The 16,471-nt window shown below is 35.7% G+C and overlaps 1 protein-coding gene across 3 annotated transcripts in view; it reads left to right on the plus strand.

Annotated features, from left to right (window-relative positions):
- TMEM245 (transmembrane protein 245) overlaps window positions 1-16,471 on the plus strand; it is a 67,949-nt gene that overhangs the window by 18,018 nt on the left and 33,460 nt on the right. For 2 of the 3 annotated variants that reach the window (XM_048938824.1, XM_048938827.1), the window contains exons 7-11: window positions 3,627-3,650; window positions 9,803-9,907; window positions 11,250-11,332; window positions 13,531-13,621; window positions 14,381-14,479. In XM_048938824.1, the coding sequence (XP_048794781.1) occupies window positions 3,627-3,650; window positions 9,803-9,907; window positions 11,250-11,332; window positions 13,531-13,621; window positions 14,381-14,479 (402 nt within the window). The remainder of the gene's footprint in view (window positions 1-3,626; window positions 3,651-9,802; window positions 9,908-11,249; window positions 11,333-13,530; window positions 13,622-14,380; window positions 14,480-16,471) is intronic. The other variant, XM_048938826.1, reaches the window with a different exon arrangement.

A 16,471-nucleotide genomic window follows, 5' to 3' on the forward strand; every position in this document is an offset into this window, starting at 1 on the left:
ACAAGAAGTTGTTGAACATGGTGGTATGGTAAAGAATGGAGGCTTTCTTTTGTAGGAGAAGAAATATGATAGATAAAATACTTGGGAAGACCTGTGGAGTAAGACTTCTGAGATCCTCTCAGTTCCCCTCATCCCCTTCAAAATGCGTCCCCATGTGCATTGCAAATGGCAAAGTCAGAAAGCTCAGAAAACTTATGAAGGCTCCTCCTTTCAGAATTATAAGTTTTCACTTAACCTGATGAATTATTTTGTTTGTAAGTTTTGCTAGTTTTTAAGAATTTTAAGTACTTTCTGTGACAGTTGTGTTGAATTATTCTTGCTTTAGAAAAAGCTGTTATGTCAGAATTTCAGTAACATAAGGTCTGCACCCTGTAAGTAAATACCTCTGAATTCCTACAAGAAAAGGAGACATTTGAGCCCAGATCTAATGGATAAATGGATGCCAATAGGTCAACGAAAGAGTTAATGGGTGTAGGAAATAAATAATAGTTCCATGGAGTTGAGGAATAAATAGAAAAAGGAAAGCCTTTTCAAAATACAGCTATGAACAAGTTGAAGGGGTTTTCAGAAGACAGTGGGAAAATGTAACATGTTAAAGAGGAAAAAAGTTTACAGTGTACGAAGATTTTTACTAAAAGCCTTTACTTTGAAAGTAAGAAGGCTGTCTAGACAGAATAGTACTGTATTGTCAGAATAGTAATGTATTGTATTTCCTGTGTTGTTGAGTTTAGTGTTTCGTATCACAGATCTACATGATAAAGGATGTTTCCTAATTCTATTAAGCCTTTTTTTCCTTGAAAAAGGTAGGGTTTTTGTCCTAATGTGCACCAGAACTTCCCACTCTTCAGCTTAAATGTCTGAAGGTCAGTTTATACTCATATTGTTCTTGTCTAAGCAAATGAACAGTTTGGACAAAATACACTACTTCATCTTCCCTCCCTTGTTTTTTAGCTAACAGTCATACTTTTGTGTCTGTGCTGTACGTTAAAACAATCCAAGCTCTTTTAGCCATTAAAAGAAATGCATTTGATATTCTGCATGATTGTATTGTCCTTGTTTGTGCCTGTTGTGATTCACTTGTCTCATGAGTGACTGGAGTTATGTGTGGGCTTTCAGTGTTTGTCACACTAATGCTTTCGTAATCTTTAAGTTCTGCTGGATATGCTTGTTCTGTGCCACATGGGATCAAGAATGCATCCTGTCTCCAAGAATTTGGGCAGCAATGCCAGTAGGGTTAGATCTATTTCTTAACTAAAATAAAGTTGTTTGTTTGTTTGTTTTTAAAAAGACAGGCTGTTCTTGTTCATTGCTCATCAGCTCCTGGTTATCTTATTGGCAACGCAGACAAAATATGAATTGAAGAGAAGATCTTATCAGAGATAAGTTGGGCATTGTTTTTTATTTTCATTCTAAACAAGAGGTCAGGATGTGCCCATACATGCAGATCTGGTTTAAATATGGACTATAGAAACAGTGTTATTACTGTATTCATTAGTCCTTAGTTATAGATTTGGCCCCTGGAGCTGATGAACTCAGTGATTCAAATGTAGGGGTTTGCTGGAGAAAGGAGGAGGAGAAAAAGTTTCTGCTGTCATCTGTTTATTCACCTTGCAACTCAGTAGAATCGTGCATGTTCTCAATAACAGTCAGGAACTAATAGTTTGCTTCAGTCTGATAAAATTGAAAAAAGAAAAAAAAAGAAAAAAGAAAAAGTTTTGCTTCATTGAATTCTCTGGGTAGTTAGGCAGCATAATCAGAGGATGTGCACTCACTTCTCTATTTTTGATATACTGTTGCATGCATCCTTTCTGATAGACCAGCAAATCACATGATTATTGCACAGGGCTTCTAGATAGAGCATACTAGAATTTTATAACTGGAGGACTTCAGTAAGGTGTTTGGACTTTGAATAAAATCGAGGTTTGGTTCCCCAGGTACGAACTGTAGCATACAGTTAAAGCAAGAAGAAGCCAGACAGAATCTCTACCAGTGCGTTTGTTATCCTAGAAATTAGTTTCATAGACATATAAGATATTGTATAAATGGTTTTCCAGTAAGTAACTGGAAAAGTTACTGAAGCCTGATTTGTTTTGAATGACCAGAATGTTAATTTTAAGCTTAATAACCTATTCTTAAATGTAGTCCTACTTATAGAACTGCTGAAATATAGATATTGGTAAGATAATATGCATGTAGAGCCCCCCAGATTTTCTCTTAAATGTTAATTAATAAAACAATTGTTATTTTTAGTGTGCAATATGTCCTTGTTAATGTATTGATCAACTAATTACAGGAGGCATACATTTTGTAAATAAAACAAAACATTCTGCTAAAAGCTCTGTCTGAGACTAGAGCTCTAACCTTTGCTATAAATTATGCTGTAGGTGAAGAAGGAAAATAGAAAGAAATTATACATTATCAGTATGAAGCTTTTGAAGCTTTGCTGTCCCTTTTTCCACTACTGTTCTGCTTTCTTTGAGCATACTAAAGCCATACAACTACAGAGGAAAACAACTGGGTGCTTTGTGATGTCTTTTGTTTTCAGATTTCCTGGTGTTCATATTTCCTTGTAAATCTTGCTTCTGATAAAAAATTAATTAACATTGAGTGTTGTTTTCTGTTGTTTGTTGGTTTTTTTTTTTTTTTTAAATTAGGAATGTTTTGTTTTCATTGGGAGCTAATGCAAGTTCAGGCAGTTGTTGAAAACTCACTCTGGATTAATTAATAACCTTTCTTGTGTTCAAGGAGGAGCAAACCTAACTTATTTTGTCTTAACTTCTCACACAGATGAGTAATTGATGAGTAAAAAAAAAAAAAAAAAGCCTTAAAGCTTTTCACTTTGTTGTTATGCTGCTGATTACTAATAGCAAGAGTTAAGAGTATAGTCCGGTAGAAACTAGACCTTAAGTGAGTGTACTTGAGTACTTTGTGTGCGTATTAGTAAAAGATAAAAAATAATTAAAACAGCACAGTTCTACAGGAGAGGAAATGGTCTGTTAAGAGATGAAGAGCCTTTTGTGCAACTGATGGAATTAAATGAAGGCCATACGTTGATTTCATCTACAGTTTGTTTTTGTGTGTATGTCAGATTTCTTTCCATTGAGACATTGAATGTGAAAGTTGTAATAAAACAAATGTGGAACTAAAAAAATATTTCAAAACATCGCTATTATTACTGGTGTTATAACAAATGAAACTGCCTGGGTGGGAATATAAATGTTATCATTAAGTATCTCATGTTAAATTTTGGTGTTTCAGTAACATGTCCTTCTTGGAGTGCAAATCCTATTCTGAAATCTGAAATGTTAACATTCAGAATAATTACCAGGTTATGCTGATGGCTCTGTTAATATCATTGTTTGTTTTTACTTGTTATATCTCCCTTTGTTTAAAAAAAAAAAATGCATGCTGAATGCAAGAATATGTTTTACTGTTAAAGTTCTTATGCTCTTTTCTTCCTATTACAAGTTGATTTTGTGTCTGAAACAATTTCATTCTCATTCTGTGGGTGACTGCCTGCCTCTCATTGCTTTACCCTCCCTCTATTACTGCATTTTTCAATAATTTTCCACTGTGTTCTTGTCTTTTTTTTCCCTTTTCTTCCATCTCCCTCTGCCACTGACAAGCTGTGGCACTGGCTTAATAAGAAGGTAAATAAACAGCAAAATTGTGATTCCAACTAATCAGTTCTGCGGTTTTGGGGAGGTTTTTTGCAGCATGAACACTCCTTAACATGCTTTGCTTCTTAGTTTTCTCTCCCAAGTGTTAATTTTCCAGCTCTTGACATAAGCTACGGAAGGTCATATAATTATACCTGATCTCTTGTCTTCTACTAAAGTAAATGCATATAGTTACACATTTTGTACAACAGAATATTGCGTTAGCTTTTCAAGTGGTAGTTTGATTTAGTAGCACTTGTATTTCAAAATGGTTGATCTACTCCTACTCCTGACTTGTATGCTTGACAAAATGAGTTAATTCCCTGACTAGACATCTGTTCTCTGCTCAGGGAAAGCATTAGTTACATGAATTAATGTGGGAGTGGTGAGGGTTAGGGCTTGAAGTGCAGTCTTGAAGCTAGGAAAATAGATGCTTGCACACAATGCATTGCCTGGTTTTGGTCTATGCTATTAATGTTTCCCTTTGAAGTGCCAAACTGGCCTGTATATTCAGTGATAGTGTAGCACAAGTGAAATGAGAGTACCTGCTGAATCCAATGACACTCTGAAGAGAACTGATTGCTAGTTAGAGGGGAAAAAAACCAACACACAAAAACAACAAAAACGTTGGTATAGCTAAAATATTAGTGTGTGTTTGGCTTATAAAAGTATGTCATGTGTTATATATGAAATTTACTCCTCGGTAGACGTGGTTCATCTTGATCAGTCCCAGTGGACTATTGCTCTTTGGGGAACCATCAACCCAAGAAAAATTGGAACTGAATCAGTCTGTGTTTGGCCTCAGGTGTGACTGAAATCTAGGAAACTCAGTGTGGTGATATGTCTGAGACCTGGGCAGTGTCATTGTTGGATGTGTACGTGAAGAACTCTAGAGTTGTGGCAAGGAAAATTTAGAATGTGATAAAACATGAAAACTAGGTAATTGAGAGAGAGGAAAAAGATTAAGTACCATGTGTAGAAATGAGTTACGCTCTCAGCAGTAACTTCTGTCCTTACTTATCACTTCAGTACTACTGGGCTAATCAGAGCGCTTTCTTGGTTTATAAACACTTTTAATTTTTGATCAACCACTTATCAATTCTATTTAGTAACAACTGAAGAAGAAACCGTAGATCTACCTTGCACATTGTGAAAGGTACCTGAAATACCTTTGTTGTAAGTGATAATGAAAACAAATAGAGCAGAATAGTAGATCATGTAGGCCATGAAGGGCACTTAGACAATCCTCCACAAGGTTCTTTTAAACAATTGAAGGTAGTTAGATAGCTGACATCTGCTGGATGACAGATGAGGAGTGATGCTGCAAGTAGTGTGTAGGTTGAGCAGTTATAATGAATTCAGTATGTTTAATCACAAGTATTTAATCATTGAGCTAGGATTGTGTATGTGGGAGGGTTTCTGTGTTTGTAAACAAGAGGGTAGAGTTGCTTGTTTTATGCTTCAGTTATAACTGCCCACTAAAAGGGCAAATTTCAAATTTTCTTTTGCCTTTTAATATAATTTGGCTGTTTTCAAGCTGTACTTTTACTTCCTGTTTTTGCAGTGTTTCTTCTCTCTAGGTGGTTTGTGATCAATAAACACGTTGTACCGTAACCCTTCATAAAAATTTGGATAAGTGATTGGTTTGTTTGTATGCTTGAGGTGGGCTGCTAAGTTCAGTGAATCACCAGTAAAAGCTCAGTTTTCACTACTCGTGTCTCTGAATTTTACTTGCTTTTTTGAAAACTCAGTCATATGGATCTTTTTTTTTTTTTTTTTTTAAATATTGATATGCTGTAAGAATAATTTACTTGCTATTACTTTGAACTCTGAGTTTTTGGTGTTTTTTATATTAGAAAAGTGAATTATTGGTCAAAAACCTACAGATACAGCTTCTTAGAAGAGGATTATGTAGTTCCCAGGAGATGATTTTGAAACTAATGTTTGACTTCATATTTTTATAGGATGAGATCTTTGTAGTCTTGTAGTGTTGCATATAATGTTGACTTCTGTGCATGATGAGCAAGTAATGATAGCATTGTAGTCAAGGTAAAGAAAAAAGCAAAACAAGAAGATACAAGAAATATATCAGGTTCTTGAGGGTTGTTTTGTTTTTTTTCCTCTTAATTTAAAAAAAAATGCTCTACCAGAGGCAAAGAATGGAGGAGACTTACAACATAGAACAGCTGCAGTCACTTGAAAAGTTACTTCCTCTGGGTCTTTCTCTTTTTTGCTACTCTGCAGGGAATTATGTTTGGGAATGCTAACATAAGTTACCGATAATCCACTGACAATCGCACAGATGACAGAGTCTGAAGTGATGACTGTCTGGGGCTGCTGGTGATAAACCTTAGCTTTTTTTCTTCCTGTTCCAAGAGCTGTCGAAGAGCTGCTTGAATTTTTCTTTAGCAGACAAGAATGATGTATAATTGTGTTTAATGTGCAGATACCACCCAAAGTGGAGAATAGGTAGGGTTAGCATGATTTGTTCTGTGACATTGTACATGGCAGGAATCTTTAGAATTACTAAATACTGTTGTTGTTGGAGGGACATAAGTATGAGTGGGCTCATCTAGATTGTTCTCCAGTGTTAACTTAGCTATTCATACGATTCATTTCCGCCTAGTGTGAGTTGTATTAGAGTTATAACCTTCCCTTATTCTCACCGGATGATATTAATAAGATGATATGGAATATTAATTGAACTAAAGGAAAATGTTATCAAGTCTGCTGTCTAAAAAGGTATGGGGAAAAAAAGAATCCTGATAGGTGGTGAAATAGTGTTTAGAAAGAAATCACCCTTGTTGGTAATTTCTTGTACAGTTAATGAAAGTGGAATGGATGTCCAGGTATGCGTCACTGTGTGTGAAGTGCAGTTCATAAAATGGTTTAAAAAAATGTTCTGATGGCTGTGCAGTTTGAGGACACTAAAATATGAATTCATAAATTATGGATCTTACTGCATAACTTGTCTAGATAGTGTGATTCCTGATTGGTAAACGTGATCAGAAGTCTTCTTGCGCTCACTGTAATGGGGTTTGTATCATGATATGAAAGTTGTAAGCAGGGCGTACTTGAAGATATTTGAGAGGCATTTTAAAAGAGTGCAACTTGGCTTAGAAACTTATTTCTACCTTGAGATATATTCTAAAAAAAATGTTTTTAAAGTTGATGCCTTTTCTTTTAAAACCTTGAAAATTTAAGATAGCTTTTTGCAGTCAGTCTATCACAACTTTTTAACCTCTCAGTTTGGTTTTAAAAGTGTGACCTTCTGTAGCTTAGGAGCCTGGCTTTGCTTACCGTTGCATAATTTTGGATGTTGTGGCAGCATCAGCTTCTTGTTGTTAACTGATTTTTAGATGAAGAAGCTCAGAACTGAATTTAGAACTTCATGATCTCTGGCTGATGACTAGTGTTTAGTCAGTGTGTTTGTATTTGTGTATATGTCTGTGATTTACAGAAGAGATGTAAAGGGATGGCCTGATTCAGTGGTAAGTACAAGCATGCAGGAATTTAGCATTCTAACTTACATGCAGTGCTAAGCTAGTACCAATGAATTATTTAATGTGAGTGTGCCAGGGTGAGCGCTTCCTACTCAAGTGTTGCAGGTAAATGTAGAGGAAGGGAGGGAAGCTTAATAGCAAGCAAATTAAAGGAGACAGAATAAATATAACCTTAAGATAATGTTGTGCATCTGCTTTTATTATGAGTATACTGAATCCAATTTGGATCTCTACTCTGATTTGTTTGTAACAGTTGTGTAATGTTGATCTTCTTAAGGCTGTGAGAGATGTGATTGAGGTACCCATAGGCATGCTGCACTTGGCTTCCGTGTAGATTGCATAGGCTACCTGCCCAAGAAATAAACACAAAGTGGGCTTGCATGCCTGAGGTTGCTGTCTATGCTAGTGCAGCATCAGCATGGCCATTACTTTGCTAACTAGATTAAAAGTAATTGAGGCTTCGCACATGTTGCAGCTGCACTTCAAAGGCATTATAATTCCAACCTGCAGTGAGAAGCATCATCCTTGCTGGTGATGTTCATAGGGTCCTCATCCTGATTTTTTTAGAGCTTTTTCTTCTTCCAGTAGTCGCTATGGTGGTAAAACACGTAGAAAGTCCAGCCTATGCTGCTGGATGAGATTCTTCCTGTTGGGTATTCTCATGCAGCTAGAGATGTTAGCAGTGAGACAGGTTCGAGTTCTAGATGAGACTAAGTAATGAGTTGATTTTGTCTCTAACTTAGAAAGTAAATAAGAATTATTTTTTACTTTGACTAAGGAATAGCAAGGGAAGCTTTATTGTCTTTTTCTATAACTTCAGTTTAAAATGCATGCCATAAGTTTTCCCTTCCTGGCCATTGATTGTTTTCAGGGATAGTTTTTGATTCTCACCTTCAAAACAGGGGCTTTCATTTTTGCTTCTCTTGCTTAATTCATGTGAAATGTGGAAGGGCACAGCAAATCCTGTTTTCTGTCTTGTTTCCAAAGAGTTAACAGCCCCTAGTAGAAATTAGTCAGAATTTTTTTGAAAGTTGCGCTATTGCTACAGGCAAGTAACCTCTCCCCCCAGCATATGGTATTTCTGATGGCAGAGATATTTCAGCAATGGGGGGAAAATGTTAAAAATATCCAAGGCGTAAGGTTTTGCAGATTCCTTCCAGTTCTACAGAATTCCTTTCTACAGGTCATGTAGATCTTGCCATAGAAACTTGCTGGCTCAGCATTAGTTCCTGTTTGCTTTCTTCCAGCTTTTTTTCAGTATTTTTATCAACAGTTCTAAAATGCTGAATGTAATCCTTGTCGTGATTCAGATCAAACAAGGAATTGGTTGTAAAAACTTTAAGCTTTTTTTTTTTTTTCTCTCAAAGCTTTATGTGTATTAACTGCTTAAATGTTACAGGATGAGCTTCTGTTGCTTTTCAAGCAGGAGGTATAACTTCTGTGTTAAGAAATTCAGACATACAGCAGTGCATAGTAGTTACTGGTTGTTGATTTCCTATGTAGGAGTGGGGTAAATAGTGAGGGAAGAAGTGGTTTACAAATGTAAACCATTGGTAAGCTCAGTAGTTTGGGAAGAACTCTATGCAAAGAGTTATCATCCTAATCTCTGGATACGTAACTTATACTCACTTGGAAATACTTTCTTCTCCTGCATATTGTCATTAACTTTGGTTCTCTTAAAGCTCAGATTTTACAGTTGTATTTTTTGATGCCAGATGGAATAAAAATAAAATTTGGTACTTGAACTATATATAAAATCTAGAAGAATGTGCTTAGTCATACTTGCATGAGCTTTCTCAACTTTTTGTGTGGATAGTCAATTGATGTATGAGAAAGCTTAGCTTGCACTGTGAATAATCATGTAGTTCAGCAGTTCTCATGTTTTGAATGACATCAGCAAAATTTTTCTAATCTGAAGTGGTATCATTGTTACCCGTAGACATGTACAGAATGTGCCTTTCTATAAACCAACAGAACAACAAACATGCTTGTTCCATGTATGAGTAGTTTTATCTGATTCATGTATAATACTGAGAATCTTTCCAGTTTGAAATTTGATGAAAATATTCAGTACAGAATAATTGACTAGAAATTTAGTAATTTAGAAAGCCTTCAGCTTAAGTTCAGAAGGTGATAAGCAGCTTTAAACGTTTGGTTATTTGCAGAAATATCTCAGTAGTCATTTAGATAGCTACTAGCTATTCAGGTTCCAAAGTCATGGTCATACTTAACAGCATGCCTTGTTAACTTCTGTGCAAATAGTACCCGTAAGTTTCCAAGTTGGTGAAGGACAGGAAACAAAGTCAGTTTCTAGGTTGGTAGCTGAAGTGAATGCAGCCTCTTTAGGTCAGCTAAGTAAATGTTGAATTATTATTTGCATTGCAGAGAGCTTGCTGTGTCTTGTGGTAACGTGTAAATGTTGTTTGCAAAACCACATGTCATACCATGGCCTTAATCATCCTAACATTGCTTGTTAATTGTCCATCTCAAAGCTTGAGCATTAATGCTGTTTGATTAGAGCCTAATTTTGCATTCCAGTTGTAAGTAAAGATAACAGTGCTGCCAGATAGCATCTAACGTTGCTTTCATTGGAGATTAGTTTATATGCCATGATTTTTTTCTTTTTTTTTTTCTGCACAGATGATCGTGTGGTTGGAGAAAATGCTAGATAAAATAATCAGCATTTTCATAATATTTTTGCTAGTGATAGGAACCCTTCTCCTAGCCCTGCTCCTTACTGCAAAGGTACGGTGCACTGAAGAACATTGTCACAGAGCTCATGTTTAAAGGCTGAATGAAAGTTACTGATGTTTATGCAAAATTGTGTAGCTTAAAGAACCTTTTGAAGTATTGAGGAATGAAATGTTCTGTAGTCAAATTTATTACCATTCCAAGATATCTGAGGAGAAACGCACATGTTTTTATTTATATATTTATATGTAACAAAACCAATCTGTAGACATTTGGAGATTTGAAATTCATTCTAGAAGTGCAGTTGTTAGCTTATGTATTAATGTAACAGTTTTGTTTTGCATCTGGTTGCAGCTTTCATGTCAGTCGTAGAGCTGCTTAGAATTTTATTTTGTTTTTTTTTTCTTTTTTTTGAATTTACTTTGCATCAAAACCGTATCTGTAAAATGCTTAAGGTGTGTTTGTCTGTTTGTGTGATTGTCTGTAATAACCCCATAGTATCCCATTCGAAGTTAAAATGTGCTGAGATTCAGATGCTCGTTGCAATTCATTTTTGAATTGTGGTTGATTTTCTTTTTTTTCACCAGAAGAGGTCACCCATATTTTCTGTTTTGTTCTGTTTTGCTTTTTCCTTTTATTTTCCTCCCCTTTTTTTTTTTTTTTTTATGGAGCTGTATTCTTACTTGGCGCAGTCAGTGGAGACTGAATGGTTTGCCTGAATAGAGCTGTGAAACAAATATCAGATTGATTCTGATGTCAGTCTCATTTCTCCAAAATGTAAACTTGCATAATATTGAGTGCTTAAAATTGAAGGCTTTAAAAGCTGTGCAAATAGTCCAGCCTAAAGCTTTTTTACAGTCAGAAAAGAAACATTAAGATATTTATATATGATGTCTTTTATTTTCTTATTGAAGAATTAATTTGGTGAGGCACTTCTTAGTGTGGTTGATCATATTAGAACTGAGCATTCATTACTTTTTACGGTTCTTTGATCCATACCTTGGAAAGTCCTATCTGAAACTTAAATGTTTCGTATTTTAGTACTTCTCTGACAGCACAGCTGTAGTTAGATATTATTTTGCTATAATATCCCCAGGTATTATTTTTCCAGTTGATGAGATGAGGTTTAAATTTCCATTTGCCATTGTTAATTAAACAGTGCGTGACCAAAACTGTCAGAACAGACTGTCGTTTATTACACTGATTTCTTTTCTGAGTTAATGCTACTTCATGGCTCACAGTGGGTCTTCTGAGTTTTAAGAATTACTCTTTCAATCTGTCAAAAACGGGCTACTAGCCCATCCCCACCCAGTCCAAAAAAAATAAAAAGACTCTCAAAGTAGGTAGAGTTCGAGTTTGCATTACATGACATTTCTTCTCTCTGTATTTAATTTAGGTACATCAAGAGAGTGTTCACATGATTCAAGTCACGAGCAGCTTGATCAATGAGACAGTAGCCAGTCACCCAGAATGGGCAAAGTAAGAATGCTGAAGTTAAGCGAATAGTATAGGGTGGATGAACAAGCTTCCAGGTGCTCTTACAGATAGTTTGGTTGTTCTGTTGTTTGTTTCTTTTTCTGGGGGGAGGGTTTTTTCCCTTTTCCCTTTTCCCTTTTTTTTTGTTGTTTTTTTTTTTTGTTTGTTTTTAGCTTAATTCTGTAGGTGAACAGAAATGGGAGTGACTGTTGCAGGCAGATGTAGAAGCTGAAGTGTCAGGAAGTAGCAATGTTTATCCATTATTCTGCAGGAGAGGCATGTGGTATCTCATCTGAGAACTGTTTGAACTTTGGTGGAGAAGGACTGCTGAATAAACCTCTGTAGTTAAAATTTTGGAGGAAAAAAACTTGCATAATACAGAGAATAGTGGTCAAAATTTCTTCCACTTTTGCCCAGAAAAGAAAAGTAATGGTGAAGAATGCTCTAAAAGACCGAGCTGAAAGCTGAATTAAATTTTCCATGTAGAGAGCTGACTGCAGAATGCCTTTGACAGAGTTGAGTTTGAAAGAAATGTTTCTGGGTCAAACCAAAGAAGAGTTCAGGGATAGAAAGAGTGGTGGATAGTGAAAGTTTGGTATGAATCATTTAGGAAAGGATATTCCTATTTAGAGCAGATATTATGTACACTGGAAAGACTCTAGATATGATATACGTAACGATTACAGCTAAAACAAGGTAAATATTAAGGAAGGGAGAATATTATGAAGTAAATGAACATAGATGAATAATAAGGGTGCAGTGGTGAGCAAACTGATTAACAGTGGAGAGGGAATAGGTAATAAAGGGAGGTTATTCAGATTTGCTTTTGTTCTGCTTTGGCTAAACAGACCTTGACTTCATGGGGAAAAAAGAATCATCTCCTAGATGAGAATTGTTGACATTGTCAAGGGCACCTTCTCACAGAAGTGACAATGGTTTAATAAGGTTGAAAGAAACTGTATTGTAGGAGCAAGGGGAATTCTCAAAAATATAACTAAAATGGTGTTGTTGAGAAATGCTGTGATAACGTTTGAGCAAAACTGAAGTAATCTTGGTCAAAAGAGACCACTTAAATGCATTTGTTTATTCCTTTGTGACGTCTGCTGTATCATTTAGCCTTCCCATTTTGCCACAGGATGAAAATAAGTAGGAGTAATGAAAATGGAAGTTTGAAAGTCCAAAGCTTACTCACATGCTGAGGATTCTGGAGTATTAGCTGAGTAATCAGCAGAATTTTATTTAGGATGTTTACTTGCAGTTTCTGCCTCCAAATTAGAAGCATTCAAAACACCATATATTAATTCATTAGGAATAAGTACACCTTCTGTCAAATGTAACAAGCTTAGATTTCAGAGCTTGATACTTAATATGTAGATTATGTGTAGAAATGAGTTACTGAAATGTTCTGCACTGGAATTTGACAACATTTCTGAAGAGTTATATGCACAGGAAGGATTCCATATTGAGTTAACTCAAGAAATGCAGCAGTTTCGATTCCCAAACGTTTCTTTTTTTCCTTTTGTTTTTTTTATTTGAAGGGCTTTAACATCACTAATTGAATGACAATGTCGAAAAAAAGTTAGGGAATGCACTCCCTGTATTCAGAATTGTTGAAATGTTGGCAGCTCAATAAGTCTGTTATTTGAAAGTGACATGAGTCACGTTGTGATTTGTGACATGACATGGAAGTGACACGAAGATTCTTGTAAGCAGATAACTTGCTAGAGTCTTAGAAATAAGTGGTATTGTAACCTGTGAATTCATCTTGCTTTTGCAGAGAAGTCACATTAACTGACAATTTGCATTCAGCTCATAATTGAGAAGGATGTCTTTGTAACTAGAAAAGACTGCTTCATGTAATATTTTCAGAAAACTAGAACACTAGAAAAAATTATAAGGGTGAAATATGAATAAGGCTCTCTTGAAAATGTTGAGATAGCAATTGAGCTAAGGTTGTGGGTACCATAGTGAATTACAAATGTAATGGCATATGATATGTTTAATTGTGCTCCGCTTAACAAAAAATTGTCTCTTTGACACATAAGAACAAAGTACTCTAGCTGTAATACATTCATTTGTTCTTAGCTATTTTTTGTTGTTTCTGTATGTTAATTGGTAATATGTTTCAGGTGTAATGAAATGGGTAAAATATGTAGCAGATAACTTTGTTTTCTTCTTAAAAAAAAAATGAAATACAACAGCTGGCTTCCAGAAGCCCAGGTTTTTCAGAAGGCGCTCAACTCAGCAGCAAATAATGTGTACCAATATGGCAGAGAATGGATTACACACAAGGTGAGAAACAGTTCCCTTGGTTTTTTTTTTTTGTTTTTTTAAATTACGTTCTGGACTCCTGTATTTTGTATAAGTAAAAATGAAATAAAATGGTTTTTCTCTGTGACCCTGTTTTTCATGTGATTAACTGTTTTGTTAGCAGATCTATTCTTTCTAATTTCAGTCTGTGAGTGAAGGAAGGCGGTGGGAGTGATTTCAATAGATTTTCTAATTAGAGAAATGTCTGTTTATAAGAGCTGAAAAATCTATCTTCATTTTAGTAAGATTGCCAGTGAAAATATATCAAATAAAGATGACTAATTTTTCATTTGACTTTAACTGTCCAATTTTAGAAAATGTGCTTTTTTTTAACCACGTGTATTCTAATTTCTACATGGACTGCATGTGGTAAATTTATATTTCATTTGTTTACTTTTAAATCAACATTCTTCAGGAGAATTTGCCAAGATCGCATGCCTCTCACATAGTTTGAAATGTTTACTCTGAGTAAGATCAGGGATAAATTGGATTAAGCGTTAGTTTTTCAGTGCAGAAAGAAGCCTTCAGCTTAGTGTAGCAGAATGTTTTACCAAAAAAATCTTTGTTTTGAATCACATTGATTTCAAGAGTATATTCCATACTGAAACTCAGGTCTTCTAATTATTTGGGATTGGATTATACCTTTATTCTGATAATTCTGTGTGATTTGTCTACCTTTGAGTTTGTCAGTAGATGCCAGCTACCTTCTGTCCTGTGTGATAAGAGTTGTATATGTTTCAGCTTCATAAAATTTTAGGAGAAAAAGTGAACAACACCGCTGTGATTGAAAAACAAGTGCTGGAGCTTTGGGACAGGCTTTATCATTGTTGGTTTGTGAAGGTGGGTAGCTTGTTTAAATTATATTTATATAAACTATCACTTACTGTCTTGAGACAATTATGCTAAGCATATAAGATTAGCAAGAAGCTTGAACTGCTGAGTAAATATCATAATGATACAAAATTGATTTTACAAAGAAACAAAGCAAAATCCCAAGTGCATAAGTTTGAGTATATCCAGAATTATGCCCTTCAACGTGTTTTTATGCCTGCAATTTAATACGTTCTTTGTTCATTATTCATATTTAGTCACTCCTAGTTCAGAGCTTTCTTTTGAATTTTTGTTATACTAAGGGGTTGGGAAAAAGCTGGTATTCTGTGTGATTTATGTATCTTTTATTGATTTGAATTTTAAATGAAAAAGTTATTCTTTAAATGCATTTTTTGTGCATTCCAGTAGTGGGTTCTCTGAATTCTGATTCTGCACATTGAATCTTCAAAAGTTGATAAAAATTAAATTTTTGTGTTGTCAATGCTTCTTGCCAGTAAAGGAAGAAGAAAGCAATTCATTAGCTGTGATGCATTTGAAATAGCAAAATGTAAAAGAGAGAAAACTATATCTATAGAAGAACTGAAAGTAAAAAGCTGTTCTTTCATTCCCACTCTCTTCTCTGCCTGCTGTGGGGAAGAATGGACAGATGCTGGCAGAATAAAAAGCAAAGTCATGCAGCAAAGAGATGGCTGGTGTGAAAGGACACGAGCTGGTAGAGTGTGCTCACAGTCTGGAAGGCCGACTGTGTCTTGGGCTGCATCAGAAGACAGGTGGCCTGCAGGGCAAAGGCTGTGACTGTCCCCTTCTGCTCTGCCCTCATGACACCTTATCTGGAATACAGTGTCTAGGCCTGGGACCCCCAGTACAGGAAGCATGAGGTTTTGCTGGAAGAAAAGAATGTAGGACTAGTCGATGTTGTATATTTAGCCAAATGCTAATGCTTTTGGTGTTGTAACTAGATGTGCAGCGGCTCTGTATGGTTCAGTTGGGCATGTGCCACAGAAGTACATTGTTGCATCAGTATGTTGAATCTCTGAGTTACATTATATTATTTCTTTTCTGCAGATTGTTATTTGGGGGGAGACTATGAGGTTTTGATCTTGTAAATGCTGTAGTAGAGCACAGTGGCAAGTGGCTTCCCTAGCAATCAAAACATGAAAAAGATCTGCAGGAGTAGATTGATGCTACTTGTGGTCTTAGGTTTTTTTTCTCCAGTTACTAGTTGCACATTAGAGACCTTAAGTTAGCAGGGGCATGATGGGCTGTCACTCATCTGAGGGCTGCAGGTAACTGTCCCGAGTTGATTTGTAATCTTGCTCCTTCTGTCATGCTCCATGTCCATTTACAAGTCAAACTAGGGTGACTTCCTGGCTATTTCCTCCTGTAGTATTGCAGTTACCTTGTGGAGCCTTTCAGAGTAACTGAAAACTAGTAAACCATATGATATTTCCAGCATGCAAGACATCTGTATCAAATCTAATGGTGTATCAGTGGAGCTTTCAAGTTCTCCATTAGTACAAGCATAGTTATGCTTTATTCTGAGGCCTGCATAGTCCTGTTCTAGGCTGTAAGGTAATATTCTTACATGAAAGCTGTAGAGTTGAGGATGCCAACAAAATGTGGATTCAGTCATTAACTTCCACTTTGATAAAAGATCAGCAGATAGCAAATAGTATATATTTTTAAAAGTTCTGGAGATGTTGTAAAAGATTAATTGCTATTGAGCTTATGTATAATAATGGAAGAAGAAATCACTTGGAAGATGATGGCAACTGCAATTAAAGTGTCATCTTCAAGGAGAACCTCTCCTTTTAGCCCGTTCAGTTGTGAGCTTTTTTGTTTGGTTCTGTTGCTCAGAATCTACTTCATAATTCAGATGTAGCCACCTGAGCAACTACCTGCTGTATTTATGACTGTTACGATCAGTTCCTGTTGTTTTGTTGTTTTGCAGCTACAAAGCTGTGTATTCAAAAGAAATCCTACATACTTCTGGTTTAGTTT

This window comes from Lagopus muta, chromosome 3 (genome assembly GCF_023343835.1).
Source record: "Lagopus muta isolate bLagMut1 chromosome 3, bLagMut1 primary, whole genome shotgun sequence".
Taxonomy (NCBI): Eukaryota; Metazoa; Chordata; class Aves; order Galliformes; family Phasianidae; genus Lagopus; species Lagopus muta.